This window comes from Penicillium cosmopolitanum (assembly GCF_028827165.1).
Source record: "Penicillium cosmopolitanum strain IBT 29677 chromosome Unknown utg000009l:1.0-9042332.0:1.0-9050551.0, whole genome shotgun sequence".
In the NCBI taxonomy this organism is placed as follows: Eukaryota; Fungi; Ascomycota; class Eurotiomycetes; order Eurotiales; family Aspergillaceae; genus Penicillium; species Penicillium cosmopolitanum.
The window spans coordinates 7,854,226-7,872,376 of NW_026622679.1; the positions used below are offsets into that span (position 1 = coordinate 7,854,226).

Below are 18,151 nucleotides of genomic sequence, written 5' to 3' on the forward strand. Positions count from 1 at the left end.
CTCCTACATGCATACTATGTTCAAAATGACTCCATATCAAATGTACGGAGTATATACTATGTCATTGGATATGCAGGGACTACTATCCTTTGTTTGGAAATTCCAATGTCGCCTGCCTCCGCCCTTTACTAGTAGATTTGAGTTTAGGAACTTGAAGGTCCTCGGGATATTTTTGGCATTTTCCACCTTCCACCATCCACCCTCCTCCAACGCATTAAGTCGGTACGAGTACGGAGTACAGAGGAACGTACCCTTGCGACATTACAGAGGTATCTGTGCAGCACCCACCCCACCCTCTAACCTCGCTTATTTGACGCCTCGGGCGTGCCCGAGCTTACATAGGTATACGGCGCGAATAGCGATTGGCCCGGGCGTCCAAGACCAAGACGCGAGCCTTTCCCGATCGCGTTTCTTTTCACGAAACTTGAAGGGGGCAGGGACTCATTCGCCCCGCGCTACTCATTTGATCCTTGCCTTTTTTTCCTTCCCCAATTTTTAAGGACCTTCCCGTGGTGGGCGTGGGCGTGGGTAAGCCAGTGCCACTGCCAATATCTAAGACATTCCATAGCTTGGGGCTTAGGTGCACCCTGGGCACAGTCCCTCGCGAAATGCATCTCTTTTTTATTAGCGGGAGTTTTGCAGATCGCATGTTCGGACGTTTGAGGTTATTGCAGGTAGAATACTCGATGCCCTGCCACTATGTACTAACTCCCTCCGCTCGATGGGTCAAGCTATCCCCCATACGGATGCATTCCACGAGCTGCGATCTTCGTTTCCTCTCTATTCGGGAATAATACCTTTCGGGTATAGATAATCCAGGCTTTAATTTCTTCGAAATTTGCTTTTTGGGGGGGGGGGGATCCTTCAAAGTGGCGAGCTTTGGGGATTTTGTTCAGGAGGCTTTGCCTTTACCGGCCTTGCTGTTTTGGCTTGGTGGACCCTGTGCCATCAACCCTAGACCATCGTTTCATTTTCAGCCTCAGCTGCGGTGTGACATGCACTTCCCCATGCACTGCCCGTTTGACATCGTCTAACCTCATTCTGTCCAGAGGGGCAGTCGACATGCTCCTTACCTCGAGTGTGACGATTCTGCGTCTACTTGGCATTGCATCGATCAAGCCTACCGTTATGGAAGCTGTCTCCGGTTACCAGATTTGGAATGAGAAAGGAAACGAAAAGAGAGAAGAAAAAAGCATTTACAATAAACTTCACTTTCTATTTTTACTTCCAAGGTTCTCCTCTTCCCTTGCGCCGATTCGCACTCTCGCACTTCTCGCACTTCTCGCATTTCTCGCATTCCTCGGCTTCTCCAACATGCATGCACCTTAGAAACAGTCCATGTAGCGCAGATGCCCATCCTCATTCTTGATACAGGCCGCCAAGTTGACCGTGTCCTCATTATGCATGCCCCCTTCATCTTCCAGCTGCGCGTGCAGCATGGGCTCGTGGTTGGGGCCATCCCACTTGAGAATGACATCGGCCGCATCCTCGGTGAAGTTCTCAGCACTCCAAGCGAATTTACCTGCGGAGCCTCGTTAGTCTTGGCTTCGCTAAAAGCTTTCTCGGCGGAACGTTTGGATGTAGATGTAGATGCAGATGTCAGTAGGTTTGGGGGCGGTTTGCTCGCGCCCCCCCCCCTCTTCCTCCATCGGGACTCCTCTTAATTTGGAAGTGCATGTGCAAGGGACCTGTGATGACCTCGGGTGAACGTACCCTTTCTCGCGCCCAGGACGTTATTCAGGTCGAGCTCTGAATAAGTTGCTTCGCCCGAGGGCCGTTGGCAGTATGCACAGAGGATGTGCCCATCTTTCAGGTGTACGTCCATCGATGATTTATGGAACATTGCGGCGTGTAAGCTAGGCAGATGGGATGTGGCTTGGAAAATGAGATAAAGGAATAATTGTAATCAAAATGGGACTGATGATAAGAGGATACTTCTAAGAGCAGATGAGTTGACAGCGGGTAACGCTCGAACACCGTCGGAATCGAGATGCAACCCCGAATCTAGGATGAGATGGAAGAAAGAAAGAAACAGAGCCCAAGCCTAAGCCGCTGCTGGCCACGGTTGATAGGTAACTAGGATGTGGCATAGAGCTTGCCCCATGACATCGCTATGCTGTCGGCGGTTTCGGTTTTGGTAGCTGCTGCTGCTAGTCATGCATTGCCCCGGAACAAAGGACGCGGGAGGCGCTGGCTGTGCATCACGCTGGCCTCATGATGATGCCAGGGATTTCTGACCGGGCTGGAGGGGATGGGGTTTCCCTTCCACCAACAGAGACCGGATAGCCTGGGCAGAGAGAAGTGGTTGGCCCTAGTGCCAAGGTCATCATGACTTCATGCAGGGTGAGATGGCAGGCGTACGAGTACGGAGTACGGATGGGAGAGAGAGAGAAATGGTAAAGCAGGCCCAGAGAGGCGGGAAATTCAGCCTCACAGCAGTTCTTCAATGCAGGCGTAGCGGGCTAATTAGACGAGGGTGGAAGGGCAGCCATTTGGTGGGCAACAAACTGCAAGAGGTGGCTAAAGAAGGTTGACGCTAATACTTTATTTAGTAGCGCGGGAGGGCTGTCAATCGAGATATTCTCCAAGGTTTCGATCTGTGCATTTTCTCTTCAGGTCTGCCTTATTGTAATACTTTGATAGTACCCAGGCAACCAGTTCTTACTTTGTAACCTAGACAGTAGGTATAGCCGGAGCGGCGCCCCCCCTTTGATCTTGGTAACCCATTTTGGCACTGCGATCCTCACCCGTCTTTGGATCATTTCCAATGGGTTCGCACACCAAGCTAGGGTCATTTTAGTTAGTCGGGATCGTCAGAACCAGCCTCAATATAACCATAAACCATACCCGGCCGAACGGTCCATTGATATGGGGGGTGATCTCGACCTGATCGACGTGGACTCAACAACCTCCGAAGAAGGCATGCTGGTTGTTCGTCTAGAATGGCCTCATCTTGGCATTATAAAGTTGGTTAGCGTGGCTGCTGGCCCGTGGGCCGTGCTTTTGCTCGATGCGGCCACGAGTCTGCAGCGTGGTTGGGTGTTGGATTGGGTCGAGAAGGGGGGGTCTGGGGTAATCTTTGATTGTATAAAAGTTGTCTGGGGATTGAATGGTGAGTGGGTGTACCTTGATGTACCGCGACTTGGATACATCGAGAGTCTCCTCCTCTTTTCGACCGGGCTATCCAGGGTTTACCTTTGGCGTCAGCAATACCCAGCCAGATGGTCATGGTGTGCCGGCATAGGGAGTGGTGCTGGCGCGCTATCCCGGGGAAAACACACATTGCTTCCTGCCCCTCCCCCCCCCTCCCCCCTCCCCCCTGATCTAGTCGAAATGAAGGAGTGGGGTGCGCAAAATGGTTCCTATTTCTTTTTATTTTCCCTTCCTTTCAGTGGGGAGAAGAAGAAGAAAATCTCCGTTCCGCACGGCATGCGAATAGAGTTGGGCTGTCACTTCCTCCCGTCACTTGTGGCCCCCAAAAAGGGCCCCAAAAGGGGAATCCAATCAGTTTCAGTAGGGTCTCATTGGTCGAATCGGCTCTGTTGGACCCAATTGACCATCTTACTCTGGTTTAGTGCTGATCCCTTTATGCTGCAGTGAGCGCTAACCCTGTTTGGTGCCATGTCGCGAGTACCGAAGCCTCACCGCGATGACGACCCACTGGCCTTAGCTAACCTCTCGCACAGGCTGATCAGGTCTCCATCAGACTAAACCGTCTTGAGAACCGCTGGTAGTTACCAGAATCATTGTCTTGGCCTGTCAATGTTGCGGAGAAGCGAACTCGTCCGTCGCACAGCCCATGGTTCACCCTTTTCTCCCGATAGGATTCTCCGCTTTTTTGCCATTAAGGGCAGCAAGCGTATTCGGCTGGTTCTTGGCCACTGCTTGTATTCTGCTGGTTCCCTTGGCTAGCTCTGCTTAAGGGGGTTGGGTGAGATCTTGAGAGAAGATCGTCACACAGATGACTCTGTGAACCTTGGGCTTGTACCACCGTGAGATCGTGGAGCCACGTGTGGGCTGGTGAACTCTCGTTAACTCTGATTAACTCTGCTCTATTCTGTGTTGCTGCTGCTGCTACAACTCTGTACTGCTGTACTCCGTACAAGTTTTCTCTGGCGATGTACATATTCAATTCTCGCCTGCAGCTGCAGGCCACACCGACTATGATATTGCACCCCAGAAAACGTGGTCGTTAGGGCTTGAACTGGCGGTCACACAGCCACTGAAATCTTGACAATCGATCCGATTGTCAGGACCAGCGAGCTAGATTTCCCTCGCCCCGCGAAGTTCCTCCAGGATCTTCAGGTGGTGGGATGGGTTTGCCCTTTCCCCTGGACCCTGCAGCAACCGTTCCTCAATTTGTCAAGGTCGTCATCAGCCTACGTCCACAGTATGGGTCTACTACTAGTTTGTATATGACCCCTGTCGATTTCCTGTCGATTTGAATCTCTGTGGAATCCCTGTCCATTTCCCCCTTTTGCGTCTCAGACGCCTTTTGCCTGACAGGTCAGGGGGAAGGATCCTGGTTCGCTTCAGTTTCTGGTCCCAGTGTGTCGGGACCGTCCACGGAGATGTGGGAAAAAGAAAAAGAAAATACAAGGTTTCCAGGATGTCGGGGCGCCATCGCGGGAGGAAGAAGACCGTCGACCCGAGAGACCGGGCTTCACTGCACACCATCGACGCCAGGTGAAATTGTTGAAGAGTTGATTTGATTCATCATGAGACGATCGGGTTGCACCTAGTCCCTGTTACTCCATAGTTTCACCAGTACTGCCACTCTGACCACTCATTGCCACTGCTATTGAGGCCATTCAGGGCACTCTCAGCCCATCTCATTTCTCTTCCTTCTGGCAGAGACATCTGCATATTCGGTTGTCTTTTCCAATCTCAGTCCGTCTCAACCCGTCTGACTCACGCCCGGGTGGAACCGGGCTAATTTAGCCTAACTCTTGGTTGGCCTAGCTTGACCCGCGATGGGCGCCCCTCTTTACTCTTCAGGGTAAACGGTAAGTTGCTTGGCTCTAGACGTTGTGATCCACAATCCAGGGTCCCCGATCGCGCCTTGCTAGGCAATCCTGGTCGATCCAACATCCCCTTGGCGATCTAATCGCCTACTTCATCCTGTTCATTAGTGACAGGTAAGTAGTAGCTAGTACTATGGACAGGACATCTTTAGATATGAAAAGAAAGAAAGAAAGAAAGGTACTCCAAGGCGGGACATGCTACAGGGTGTACGCATTGGTTCTCAACATGTACGGAGCACGGAGTATGCCGTCGTACCATGTCTACACCTACTATGTAAGTACATAAATACCTAGGTAGTTAGTATGTATACGTACGTGCATCTCAGTACGGAGTAGTTAAAAGCAAATCTAAATTGCAGAAATTGGTCGAAAAAGCAATGTGCCGCCACCACATTCCTCCCCTCCTCCCCTTCCTTTTCCATTTCCCCTTTCCGTGCCTCCTCAGGAATGAGAGATCTCTCACTTTAAAGATTACATTGACACAACTCGTAAATCCAACAATCAACCAGGGGGCTATGGCCACATAAAGGGCGTTCTTAGTTGGTTCTGAACGGAATTGGAGATCCCTGGGCCGCGAAACGATGGCTCACATGCGGGTGGACCCCCAGACTTGGAAGCGTAAGGAGCTAAACCGTTGAAGGCAGCTGGTTAAAAAAAAAAAATAAGGAAAAAAAAACAAACCTTTTTCCAAGGCCTCCATGTGGCGTCCAGCTTAACCTTTGAGCTGACAGTGCCATCTTGGTCGTTAGGAGGCTCAAACTCTTCGATCGTTGGAGACTTGGGTGTCCTGCTAATTATAATTGATCTTACTTTTTCGTTTCCCAGATGGAACTAATTCTTTTTAATTTTTAATTTTTTTTCAAATTGTATTTCGTTTTTGAATTATTTCTGGTTTTAATTTTAATTTTAATATTATCTCTAATCGATTTAACTTGCACCTGACCGTCGGGACGTGATTACTATCCATCCAAGCTCTCTCTTCAAGACTCAAAGGCAGCCCACCTCCCTCGCCTAGACGCATTTGATTTTCGCCTCCCTCATCCTCTACCCCCCCAGAGCGTTATATTATTCGACTGCAAGTGACTGTCGAGCCTCTTGATTTCGGATTCTTGATCTGCTAGTATTCTCCACCGGGGATTTCTTGGCTCTACCGGCTGAATCGTGCAGCTGCTCGTATTTCCACGTGCGGAACCTCCTTCTCGACATTCCCTAAGTTATTTTTATACCGGGAGATCTTCTATAAACATCTATAAACCTACTGCTCGCTGTGATCTTCACTCTCCGAAAAGAGTTGCTCAACGGTTGTACCTCCTCCCCACTGTTTGGCTTCCGACCCTTCCATCTTCATCACCCCACCGTCGCCTCTGATCGTCTCACTCTTCGGTCGTGGAAGGCCTTCTCTTTCACTCCTTTTCTTTCAATCAATCAATCAAAATGGCCGGCCCTGGTGGTGGTCCTCCTCGCAAGAGCCATACCAAGTCCCGAAATGGGTGCAAGACATGCAAGAAGCGCCATATTCGTTGCGACGAGACCTTCCCACAATGGTACGCCTTATTCCCTCATCTAAACTCAAGAGTCGCATCTTGGTCGCACATTTCTAATCTCGAATCCTGCAGTCGCAATTGTACCAAGCATAACTGCCGCTGTGACTATCAAGATGTTGCAGTTACCCAAACTCCCCCGAACTCACGGCGAGGGCCTGATCTACTTATGTCTCCAGCTATCGAGATGGAGATCGACAACTGGCATCGCTCCGGCATCCCTCCCTATCCCGAACTGATGCAGTGTCCTCGATCTGGCTGGACGGGACTATCGCGCGCAGACTTGCGTCTGATCCACCATATTATCGGCCTCTCGATCGATCTTCATCGGCGTGGACTGAGTGCCTGCACCGTGTGGGCGCATAAGATGCCCAAGTAAGCCTTGAACCAAAGACATAAGCCTCAATCATGAAAGCTAACAGGAAATCTCCAGCTTCCTCGCGATCGCGCTCTCAAAGGATTTTGTCATGAGCGCCATCCTCGGCCTCTCGGCCTTCCACCTTGGCTGCCTCACACGGGATCAGGAAACCAAGCAACTAGCCCATCACCATAAAATCACTGCTCTACGTGGGCTTCAAAATGCACTCGGTTCCTTCTCAAAGGAGAACTGCGATGCAACCCTCGCTGCGTCTATTCTTCTCTCATGGCAAACAACTGATCGGTGAGTACTCCTAAGAGGTTCCTATCCCTGTATCTAGCTAATTCCCATCTAGTCCAGAATGGATATCCCTGCAGCATAGTATCTCAAGTGTTCTCGACTCAATGTATCCATTTTGGAGACAAGAATCCGAGCTCGCACAATTAGTTGAAAACCAGCGTTCTCTCCACGCTTCAGATTACTCACTGGTCCCGGAGGAGGACTTAACCCAGCTTGACCAGACCATTCAGGCGCTACAGATTGCCCAGAGTCGTGTCTCCCACAATGCGGAATACTCCTCCCGCATGTTGGAGTTGATTGAATTTGTGAAACAGTTCCGCAAAGACTACCCTTCCCAAACTGCAGAGCAGTCATTTGAGCGCATCCAGGTCCTCCGACAATGGCTTTTTTGGAATCCTTCTTCTATGCTGAGAGGCGGCGATTCTGAGGCCAGTGCCCTTGCAGTCCTAGCTCAGTTCTTCGCAGTCGGTGTCGTTCTCGATCGCTTCTACCCTGAGATGGGTGCATCGTATCTCGCCGCATCATCTGTCGGACCTATAGAAGAGATCTACCGTATCCTCGCCACGTACAATACAACTGGTACATTCAACACCGAGTTGCCCCTGGCAATGTCGTTGATGGATTTTCCTCGCCATGTTGTTGCCCACCACCACAGTCTCCTGGCTTGGTCACCACGCTCGTCAATCGAGCACTACTCTCCCGGCCCGCCGAGTCCATATCACGGTCTGACCGACTACTCCATCACCTCTCCTGAATCCGCTTCCCCATCATATATGGCGTATACCCCACCTCTCCAGTCTCCTCCCGCGGTCACCGTTGCCGGCTCCCCCTTCCAACTCGCAGACGGCTATGTTACCGCTGCCTCCTCGCATACCCTATATCCGCCGTCTCCACAACTGCTTGATAACCATGACGCACAGTTTGGTCTCTCTGAACTGGGTCATGTGGTTTCATCTTCATCAGCATATACCCCTCCTTATGGAAACCCTGTTCTCTGCGGAGACCTGCCTCGCGCGGATGCCTCGCTTGGTCTCAATATGGATGCATATCAGCAACCACACCATTTTGAAATGACAGGTCTTGTTACACCCGAGCCCTGTTGGACATGATTTTATGAAAGCAAGAAACTGCCTGAAACACTTGATGTGTAAAAATAAGGAACTAAGGAGTTCGATTTCTCGGGTCTGGATTCAGGAACCATCCTCTTCCCTCTTTACATTCTACTCAACTCTGTTCTATACTGGTTGGTCTGTCTTCGTTTTTCTGCATTTTATTTTTGGCTTTCTCTCTTTGGTCTGAGCATGAGCGTTGGTGGCAATTGTGTCCCCGCCAAAGGAAATGATTTCTACTTAAGTGATATACCCGGTTTAATTACAAACCTATTATTGGCATGATTGGAAGCATCTGTATCTTAGTTCTAAATTCTATTCAAAGCTTTTTCTATCTATTGGGATGAGGAATAGATCTCATTGTTTGAATCAAAATCGCACACACAAGTTCAAACCCCCCTCACATAAACAACATTATCTCGAAACATCAAGAGCATCCCACGCACGTAGCAGATTTTCTCTTTTCTAAACATAGAATCAAGTTACATCACCCCCCTCATCTCTAAAGCTGCATACCAAGCCAGCCTAACGCGAAGCATTCAAGATCGCCAGGAACCAGTACCAAACTCGTGATTGTGAATATACTAAGAATAGCGCAGGACGAGAATTAAACTACGATCCACATTTCTCATTGGCGCCTTCAGCCCCGAGCCTTACTTGAACCCCATCACGCTAATTTCCGCTCCGGGGCAGAGTCAGATGAAAAACCTCGTATTCGGCTGCATCCACGTTCCCCGCTTGGATCGTGCATCTCGCGTGGCAAGTTAGGGGGCAGTTGGGGCCGCTGCTGTATTTAGAAAATGAGAGATACGAAGCCTAAATCCAATCAATGCTGTCATCCTTTTGGATTGTGCATATATGCATTCCTCCCTCGTATGTACTACTTTAATCCGTTGATACATTTGATTGGGTCGTCGGTTTCACCGAGCCAAGCCTACTACGTAGTAGAAAGGGGGTTGATCGGCAAGATAGAGATACTAATTGTCGCTAGGTGCATGCCTTCTATATTTATCCCTTCCAAGTTTCGCTTCCTTCTTGGGTTGTGCAGAATCCCGTGCGTTCGGGTTGGGTTTGGTCAGAGGAGAGTGTGCTGAAACGGTTGGTGTTCGCTTGGTTCATGCTTTGCGAACGTCTACGATGGCACTCGGTTCTTGAGTTTATGATGTGATGTTGATCTTGGAGGGATTGGGCATACGGAGATGAAGGACCCAGAATGATTTGAACTTTATTTTACCTTTGGTCATGCCTCTCGTCATAACAGTCACAAGCATGAATTTACATTTTGGTATTCGTACTGAGAAGCTCCGCGCTAGGGTTATCACATAATGGTTGGTGGTGATCAGAAAAAGTCCCATGTACTGGTGGAAGATTTTTGAAAATGCAATAATCTTCAATATAATGACTATGACCGACATGTTTTGGGCGATTTTAACGCAGTCAGACGCGAACCACCAGCTGGAGTTGGGGCTGACTGTTAGCAGACCAAGGTTTCGAGCTCGGTCTCAATATTGGAGAGTCTGATTAATAAATACTATTGAACCAAAAAAGACTGGCAAGACTACCAAAGGAGAGATTGAAAACGAAAACAGAAACCACTATATTACTAGTACATTCGAGATATTCCTTGTAGGCCTCCCAAAGGGTTCCAAGGTTCTTTGATATAAACTTAAAGAATCCTTTCTCTGATTGAAGGGTTTTCTAGGCCTCTTACTTGTGCAATGAGAGGCTTGCTTTTAGTCATGATTTGATTTTGAACCCCATAGTATAGACCACCCGTTTTAAGTTGCAACTTACACTTTCCGAATGATTTTTGTCCAGTGTACTCCAGGAAAACTCGCTAATACTTTCTCAGGATCAGTCTCGAATCTTACTTGCCATCTATCGAAGACAAGCCATATGCACATACTATGGTAGTTTATTACAGATTGAACAAAGGGGTCGAATGGAGCCACAAATACAAGCAACTACTCGGCGCAAACGGTAGGTTCAACTCCGCTATGAGCTTGCTTGCAACTTTGACTCCCACTAACGGATAAAGAAGGGGACAGAAACAGAGACATCGACTAGTACAAGCTCCCATACCAACACAATGCACAGGAAAACCTTGTGAATATGAGGAACACTTGCCTCCTGTTTCCTATGGCGGTACTGTTCTCGTCGATGGAGAGTTCACCACATGCTCGAAGCGTGGAGTGACGACGACGGTCTTGGAGATGGTGAGCCGGATGCTCCCTCCTGCTCGGCTGGGAGCTGGTCTCAGAAATCATCCGCTGCTGCCACTCATGGGGAACTTACGGGCTATATGATGAGGCCTGGAAGAGAAACCTCAGCAAGCAAAGTTGGTGGGCTGCGACAAGTTGCAACATACTAATATCCTTACGTGATCGACACACGTGATCTATGACATAACACGAATTTGAAGTCCCGCGGTGTCAACAAGCGTCGCCGAGCTTGGAGCTTCACCAACCCCCGCGAAACCTTCATTCCGTCACCAAATTCCCAAAGCAAACTTTTAAACACCATCCAAGGAACTTAAATTGGTCAAAATGGGTGACGTAGGCGGCTGGAGTACTATCGAGTCTGACGAGGTACGGAAGGCCCTGGAGTTGTCTCTGCAACAACTAACAATGACTAGGGTGTATTCACATCCCTCATCGAGACTCTAGGCGTGCAAAATGTCCAATTCGAAGAGCTCATCTCACTCGACGCAGACACAATACGCTCCCTTGGGTATGCATGCAGACCCTTCCTTACCCTGTCGTTGAGCTTGCAAGCTCAAGCTCAAGCTCAACCAGACGACGAAAACCAAACTAACAGACCTTCCCCAGTTCCGTCTACGGAGTGATCTTCCTATTCAAATGGACCCGCGAAGCAGCCGGGGCTCGCGCGGAGGCCCCAATCGACGGCACATATGACGAGACCGCAGCAGAGAACAACGTCTTCTTCGCCGCGCAAACAATCCAAAACGCCTGCGGCACACAAGCTATCCTCTCCGTCATCCTGAACCACGATAACCCGCCTAAACCTCTCCCCGCCATCCCGCTCGGCACTGAGCTTGCCTCCTTCAAAGACTTCACAACTGGCTTCCCGCCCGAACTCCGCGGCGAGGCCCTATCCAACTCGGAGGCTATTCGCACCGCACACAACACTTTCGCAAAGTCTCAGTCCGTTTGCCGATGAGACGACTAGACCGCAGGATGAGGAGGGTGGGGATGTTTTCCATTTCATTGCCTACACGCCTGTTAATGGGACGTTGTATGAGTTGGATGGATTGCAGCCTCACCCCATTAGCCATGGACCGTGTGATACGGCCTCGTTCCTGAGACGGTGATCGAAGTGCTTCGCAAGCGTATTGCTAGATACCCGCCCGAGGAGACACATTTCAATCTTATGGCTGTTGTGCAGGATCCTCGGCCGCGGGCGCGGGAGATCGGAGACGCCGAGACGCTAGAGCGGGAGGAGAGGAAGAGGGCTGCGTGGCAGTGGGAGAATACTCTACGGAGGTGGAACTTTGTTGGGTTTATTGGGGAGATGATGAAGGGGGTTGCTGGGGCTAAGGAGCGAGATGGGAAGTATGATGAGTGGGTTGATGCTGCCAAGGCTGAGACGAGAAAGAAGATCGAGAGCAGGAGAGGTGCTTGAGGATATTGTTCCACACCTGAAGAGGTGCCTTGATTTTGAATACTATTGAGGTGCCCTCTACTGTGAAATTTCTTTCGGACTGATTCAAATGCCGTGGCATGTGCTGTGCATCCAATTATGTCTATAATGATTACAGATACCCGTGATGAGCAAGTTGAACTTGAACGATTCGAGATATTATGATCATTGATCTATGTATGCATTATATACAGACATCAACTTCGTAATTCATGATCATTTAAGAACCTTGGATCTTCAAGCTCAATAATCCACCGCTCGAGCTCTAATGTGCTCCACCATCGCTGGTGGAAGGTCATCTGCCTTCACCAGATTCAACGCTAGCAAGTCAGACCAGAAGAACAAGGCTCTGTCCTGGGAATAGGCTAGATAGTCGAATTCTTCTTCCTCCTCCTCTGCAGCTTCTGTCTCGGCAGTGGGAGTCTTTACGTCCTCTTCCTGCTCTTCCTCCATGCCAGGTGTCTTGGCCTGCACGATACCCCAAGCCACCCACTGTGCCGAGTTGATCACGCGCCACAACCGAGTCTGGTGCATGAGGAACTTGATCTCGGCGTCGATCGCCTCTTCGTTAGACCGTTCGGCCTGGAGCTGCTGCCCGCTAGGCTCGGGGCAGTCATCAAGGTTCAAGGGAGTGATAGTAGTCGCATTACGACCGCGCATGGTTGGAGTTGCTTGTGGTGAAGTAGCTCCATTGCCGATATTTGGGCGATGGGCCAGATAGGTCGACACAAATCGATACTGGTCCTCTGGCTTAGGGGTAGAAGCGGGTGTTACAGGCCCATGGCCGGCCTTCATCGTGGTAGTTGTAGCACCACTCAGTCTACATAGGTTAGAATAGCGCTTCAAGACCAAGGGCAAGATGGAGGTGGGACTCACAAAGTGGTTGGCAAACTCAAACCCGGGGGTGTTAGCCGAAGAATATTCAAAATCAATGACAACGAGCTGCTTGTGTTCGTTGGCGGGGAGCAGAAGAGGTGACTGTGTGGCCGGCTCCATTCGAAGCAAATTGCCATATTGAGTCTAGACACCATTAATTAGCATGCATTGCGTATGGCGCATGGGCCATGGGCCATGAAAGAGTAAAACACTTACGTCGTTATGAGCGAATACCAGCTGCCGCTTAATCTCACTCAGCCCACCACAGCTAGCTAGCAACCAGATTCGGTAGTTGTCCACGGCCTTGCGGAACACTGCCCATGGCACACCACAGACGTAGCCGCGCAGGCGCCACGGTTCCAGGGTAGCCTTCGTCTGGTTTTGCGGGGAATCTAGTTCTTTATCCAGCCAAGTTGTGACCTTTTCACACCGATCCACCCACTTGTCCCAGTTCTTGAAGACCATCGGCCCTCCCTCGCGCTCCTCCTCGAGAAGTTCAATACCATCGTGCAATTCGCGCATTCGTTTGGCAATTTGTTTGGCCGTATCTGGGATGCGCAACTCTTTCGCTGTCAAGGGACGAGCTTCGAAGTATTCTTCAAATCGTCCGTTGCGGAAGGTTCCAAGTACACGGGGGCCGATGTTCTTTCGGCCAAGGCGACGTAGGATTTGCAGCTCCTTCTCTCGATCAATCAAGTGATCGACCTGGGGACCATAGATGCGAAGCAAAAGTTTCCTGTAGTGGATTAGTGGAGAACCCTCCATAACGCTTGGCATGTCATGACTTACGGTGGGGGTTTTCTTGGGACTATGGAAGAGCTGCTGCTGGACGTTAGAGGAGGCTGATTCTTGGGTGGTCCAACCACGTAGATAGCGTTCGTCATAGCTCCACTGAGGCGAACGACTTCGATATCCCCAGCATTCTCCATTGAGACTTTGCGCCAACCCCGCAGTTGTAGCGTATGCGCCAGACGCACGATTTCAGTCTTGAAGGTGACCCAGGCCTCACGACCTTTGGCGCCCTTCAAGGAAGAGTTGCTATCGGCGAGGTCCTCCTCTCCTGCGCCACCACTGTAGGCAAGGGTCTTGGAGTTATCGAGTGAGGCATCTACGCCTGGCACAGGAGCCTCAAGGTCGGTATACTCGGATTCAGAGGCAGAACCTCGGCGAAGACCCTTCGGGCGGCGACGAGGGACCCGCTTCGCAGTTTGTCGAGAGATAGCGCCATGTCCCACATTCGCATACTGGTGAAGAATACTCTCCAGTCTGTCCAGTGAAAATGTACTCTCTGAGCTGCGATGTTGCTCTCCCGAGGACCGTTCCGCAGTCTCAGAAGCACCGTCTGAGGGATTGGAAACTCCCTCACCTCGTCGCGCCTTGCGTGTGCTTCGCCTGACCTTCTCGTGCTGCAGCCATTCTGAAACCTGGTGGAATAAACTGCCTTGTAGATCTTCGTCTGTCTTGATAGCTTGTTCGGTATCTTCCTGCGCCGGGTCAAGCTTGCCGCTCGACTGGCTACTCAAGGCTGAGGGCATCGAAGTAGGGTGAATTGGAGGGCGTGCAGTAGTTTTGGGTAGAGGGACTCGATGCTGTTTTAAAGTGGATGCGTCGGGAGGAGAAGCAGGGCCTGTCCCGCTCGAGAAGGACTTTCGAAAGGAAGGGATATTCAAGCCTGTGCCTGAAATAGGCGGCGAGTCTACTGGGGGTTAGTCACAAGGTCTAAGGTTTTTCTTTGTCTCTGCTTCTTCTTTTTTTCACGTAGAAAGAATGCGTTTGGATAATGTGGGCGTCACAGCTCATAACCCCGGAGCGACGGGGGACAGGAGAGTGGAGGTGGATGCAAAGGGACGATTCATACAAAGGCGGGGGAAAATGCAAGTCGCACGGGCATTTGAAAAACGCATTTGGGAGGGAAAGTGTCGACCAGTCGCAGAGGGAGGAGAAGAAGAAGAAGAAGAACGAGAGGCCTACCTGCTGCTGCTGCTGCTACTTCGGGTTCGGAGCCAGCGCGATCCTCGGTGAAGGATGGCATGTGCGTTTAGCGGGGCCCAAATCAAATCAAGTGGGGATAAAACGAGTACGGTCGATTCAAGTGAAGTCCTGAGGTCTTTTCTACCGAGCCCAGCCTCACAAATATCACAGTGGAATAGTAATCGTGGAGGCGGCGGGGGTAGCAAGTATTTTTGAAGCGCCGGAAAAAAAGTCGCGGGGCAAAGCGAACCAAACACGGAAGCGTCCCAGTCCCAGCGGTCAGGGAACCTTCCAACGGAATCCTTTGGTCTGCACTCAAACTTTAAGCCGAGTAGGAAAGTGATCACACACAAGATAGTAAATCAGTTATCTAGTGCGATAGCTGTGGAAGGAGACCTGTTCATATTAATACCACAAGAAAAGTGGCGAAACCGCGCTTATCGTGTGGCTCAAACGTGACCCCGTGACGTTGGCGGGTTGGCGGGTTGGTGGATCTGACCATCCAGGGGCAATTTGCATGGGGCATTTGCATTTGCATTTGCATTTGGGCATGTCAATCACTTTGCCCAAGGTCCCTGCACTATAATTGCGGTCTACTATCGTGAGTAGCCCGATCCAATGGGCCCACTAGCTCAGGGCGATGTGGTATCACCCGAGATAAGAGCGTGGGCTGTATTCCCAACCTTAGGGTTCCAAAGCCATCCATGACCATCCACTTGTCCTGTCTCATGTGGGTGCCCCCCCTAAATCGTGGAGTCCGCGGGGGGTGGATGTCACTGAGCGAACGCGATACTATCGATACAGAGGCGCAGATGGCTTTGTTTCTTCATGGTCGCATGTGGGAGAGGACAAAGGATTGGTTCTTTGGGGACGCCATAGGAAGCTTCTTCATAGCCACTAGTATTCCGCAAGTCTATTGGAGAGATGGTCGACCACTGGCAGCTCGTAGTGGTCTGTGGTTTGGGAGTGTAGTGGGAGCGAGGTGACCCGGCCGGAGTTGGAGATTGTGGAGCCGATCCCCCAAACATTGGACGTGAGTATCATATCAACCGAGGTCGACTAGTACCCGGGTAGCAACTCGAATAGCCCACGGTATTCGATGGATGGATCGCAATGCTGAAGACGAGAGAGGTTGTAGTTGGAGCAAATGCACGCGACTGCACTTCTGGTGTAATGAGGGGTGCTAAAATTACAATACACGTATCCTGGGTGACCAACGCCGCCTGATGATTCCAGTATTTTACCATTTGGTATTGATGGGCATTTGAAGGGAAAAAGTAATTATTTACGTATACACAGCCAGAAATAAATAGAAATATAATCAAAATTTCATAAAGCTTCGTCATTTTCGTGATTCTTCGAGTTCATGTTGGAGAATGGAAGTCTGGAAAAGGGATTGACTTCTGCTTCAACTGCATCCGACCCTCTCCGTCAAAATATCGCAATGAGTAGTGCAACCAGTTCAAAGGTTTCCCTTTCTCATCCAGTTCCGACGAGACGCCAAAACTGCATGTACGATTGGTGGCTGCCGGTATGCACCCTGGTTGGGCAAGCAGCTGCTTCACCTCAGCAGCACTACGAGGTGTCGTTGCTGGGTTTTCCTCCAAAGTGACAATCACAGCCACGGCATCCGCGGCCGGGCCACACATGAACAGGCCCTGTGCCGGTGGGGCTTGCGAGAGGAAATGAAGTGCCCGCCGACGAAGTTGTGGAAATGGACATTTAAGGGCTGTTATGAAAAGAGGAAGAAACACACCCATCTCGAACATGAAAGGGGGCTGTTTATCATCGGCGAGACGAGTCGACGCAATCGCAATTGGTGCAAGATCAAGGATCTGAGTGAACTCGGTTTCGTAGGCGTCGTATGCTGTCTGATCTGGATCAAGACAAGTTTTTATCTCGATCAAAACGCTCGTATAGGTCATAAGAAGGAGTGCGATGGCACCGTCGTTGCTCACGCCACTACCAGGAAGATTTGATATTTGCATGCACTCCAAAGCGTGAAAAAGACGGTACCAATGCTGAAGGCGCTCTTCCAAGTGGTTCTGTCGAGCCACAAGCTCCGGCGACAGACTTCGGCGGGCGTCATGCGTTTGTTTCCAATAGGTCTTTGCATCGACATCAAGGGTTTTCATCTCTGCGACGATCCCACACAACACATTCCTCGCATCGTCAATGGATGCAAATCCAGCGTACGAATGTATTGGATTAAGATCCCAACAATCGTCTGGCCCTCCTTCGACGATGAGAGCCCACGTTCCCAACCGGCGGAATATGGGTAGAAGAAGAGATATCATAGGGGTCGATGTTGCGCCGAGCATCATCTGCACTCTCCTGTTTATAAAGATTGACAGCTGCTTCCCTGTTTCCTTGTAGAAGCTCAATTGCGATAAAAAGAATGCAGCTAATCAATGAGACATTCAAATCCGCAGAGCCTTGGTTGATGCGCTGTTGGAGAGCAGCAAGTGAGCGTGAGTACCAAACAAGAGCCTCGCGATGGTGGCGTTGTCGCACCACAGCTGGATCATTGATCATTTCCATTGCTGGCGACTCATGAATAGGAGGCCGCTCATAGAGGGTGCTTAGCGAGATCACTGCATCCCAGACCGCAGGTTCCAGGCGGCAGATCTGCAGGACAGAGCCTCTCCAGAAAGAGACATCGAGAACGCCCGAAAGCGACGGGCCAGCTCGATGGAAGTAGTACTCGAAAGCGCGTCTCTCTCGCGATCCTGAATGCGACGAAAATGCAAACTGCAATGGGATTGAAGGTTGTGTGGTTCTCGATTTAGAGGCAGTGCTGTAATGACACTGTCGACCTGTGCTTATGCACCTCGCACAATGCGGTTTTTCTTCCCCGCAGCGAACACGCCGGATTCTGCGAAGGGTGTTTTAGTAAATTTTCGTAGATAAGGCATTATTTTGTATCGAGACTCACTTGCAGGTGTTGCAGCCGGTCTTAGACTTCGTGCTGCCAATACGGCCAGACCGCTTCGTTGGAGGATTCATGGCGGAGACCAAGACCCGACGAGTCAGACCATCGAGTCCCAAAGCTGTGTCTATTCCTGCATATTCTGGAGAACCAAGGCCAGGGATCGCACCGAAATTCAGAAGCAGCCGTCAGTGTGGTAGAGTGGCATAACGCGCCAGACTTGGATGTCTTTTCAGCTATCGTAAAGGGGGGTTTTGTTTCGTTCGATATCAGGTTACGTCAGCTGTAACCCGAAGCCGCGACCTCGTTCGAGCCTGAATAGTTACGAAAACACCTCTCACGTTCGGAAACTTTTCTTTTTTTATTCAACCTTCGCCTCCTTT

At 50.4% G+C, this 18,151-nt stretch overlaps 5 protein-coding genes across 5 annotated transcripts; 2 read left to right on the forward strand and 3 right to left on the reverse strand.

Annotated features, from left to right (window-relative positions):
- Positions 1 to 1,325: 1,325 nt before the first annotated feature.
- Positions 1,326 to 1,843, reverse strand: N7509_011025 (CVNH domain-containing protein; the record flags this gene model as incomplete). Its single annotated transcript, XM_056635662.1, has 2 exons — positions 1,326 to 1,522; positions 1,714 to 1,843. The coding sequence occupies 2 exons, from the start codon at positions 1,841 to 1,843 to the stop codon at positions 1,326 to 1,328; spliced, it is 327 nt and encodes a 108-aa protein (XP_056486282.1).
- A 4,615-nt stretch (positions 1,844 to 6,458) lies between these two features.
- Positions 6,459 to 8,332, forward strand: N7509_011026 (putative C6 transcription factor RosA-like; the record flags this gene model as incomplete). The annotated part of the gene is made up of 4 exons (XM_056635663.1): positions 6,459 to 6,568; positions 6,641 to 6,940; positions 6,999 to 7,226; positions 7,279 to 8,332. The coding sequence occupies 4 exons, from the start codon at positions 6,459 to 6,461 to the stop codon at positions 8,330 to 8,332; spliced, it is 1,692 nt and encodes a 563-aa protein (XP_056486283.1).
- A 2,546-nt stretch (positions 8,333 to 10,878) lies between these two features.
- On the forward strand, positions 10,879 to 11,974 carry N7509_011027 (putative 26S proteasome-associated ubiquitin C-terminal hydrolase; the record flags this gene model as incomplete). Its single annotated transcript, XM_056635664.1, has 4 exons — positions 10,879 to 10,920; positions 10,968 to 11,062; positions 11,161 to 11,496; positions 11,692 to 11,974. The coding sequence occupies 4 exons, from the start codon at positions 10,879 to 10,881 to the stop codon at positions 11,972 to 11,974; spliced, it is 756 nt and encodes a 251-aa protein (XP_056486284.1).
- Positions 11,975 to 12,235: 261 nt separating this feature from the next.
- N7509_011028 (uncharacterized protein) lies at positions 12,236 to 14,403 on the reverse strand (the record flags this gene model as incomplete). The annotated part of the gene is made up of 3 exons (XM_056635665.1): positions 12,236 to 12,982; positions 13,085 to 13,604; positions 13,658 to 14,403. The coding sequence occupies 3 exons, from the start codon at positions 14,401 to 14,403 to the stop codon at positions 12,236 to 12,238; spliced, it is 2,013 nt and encodes a 670-aa protein (XP_056486285.1).
- Positions 14,404 to 16,203: 1,800 nt separating this feature from the next.
- Positions 16,204 to 17,845, reverse strand: N7509_011029 (transcriptional regulator family TF; the record flags this gene model as incomplete). Its single annotated transcript, XM_056635666.1, has 3 exons — positions 16,204 to 17,173; positions 17,319 to 17,636; positions 17,775 to 17,845. The coding sequence occupies 3 exons, from the start codon at positions 17,843 to 17,845 to the stop codon at positions 16,204 to 16,206; spliced, it is 1,359 nt and encodes a 452-aa protein (XP_056486286.1).
- Positions 17,846 to 18,151: the final 306 nt, after the last annotated feature.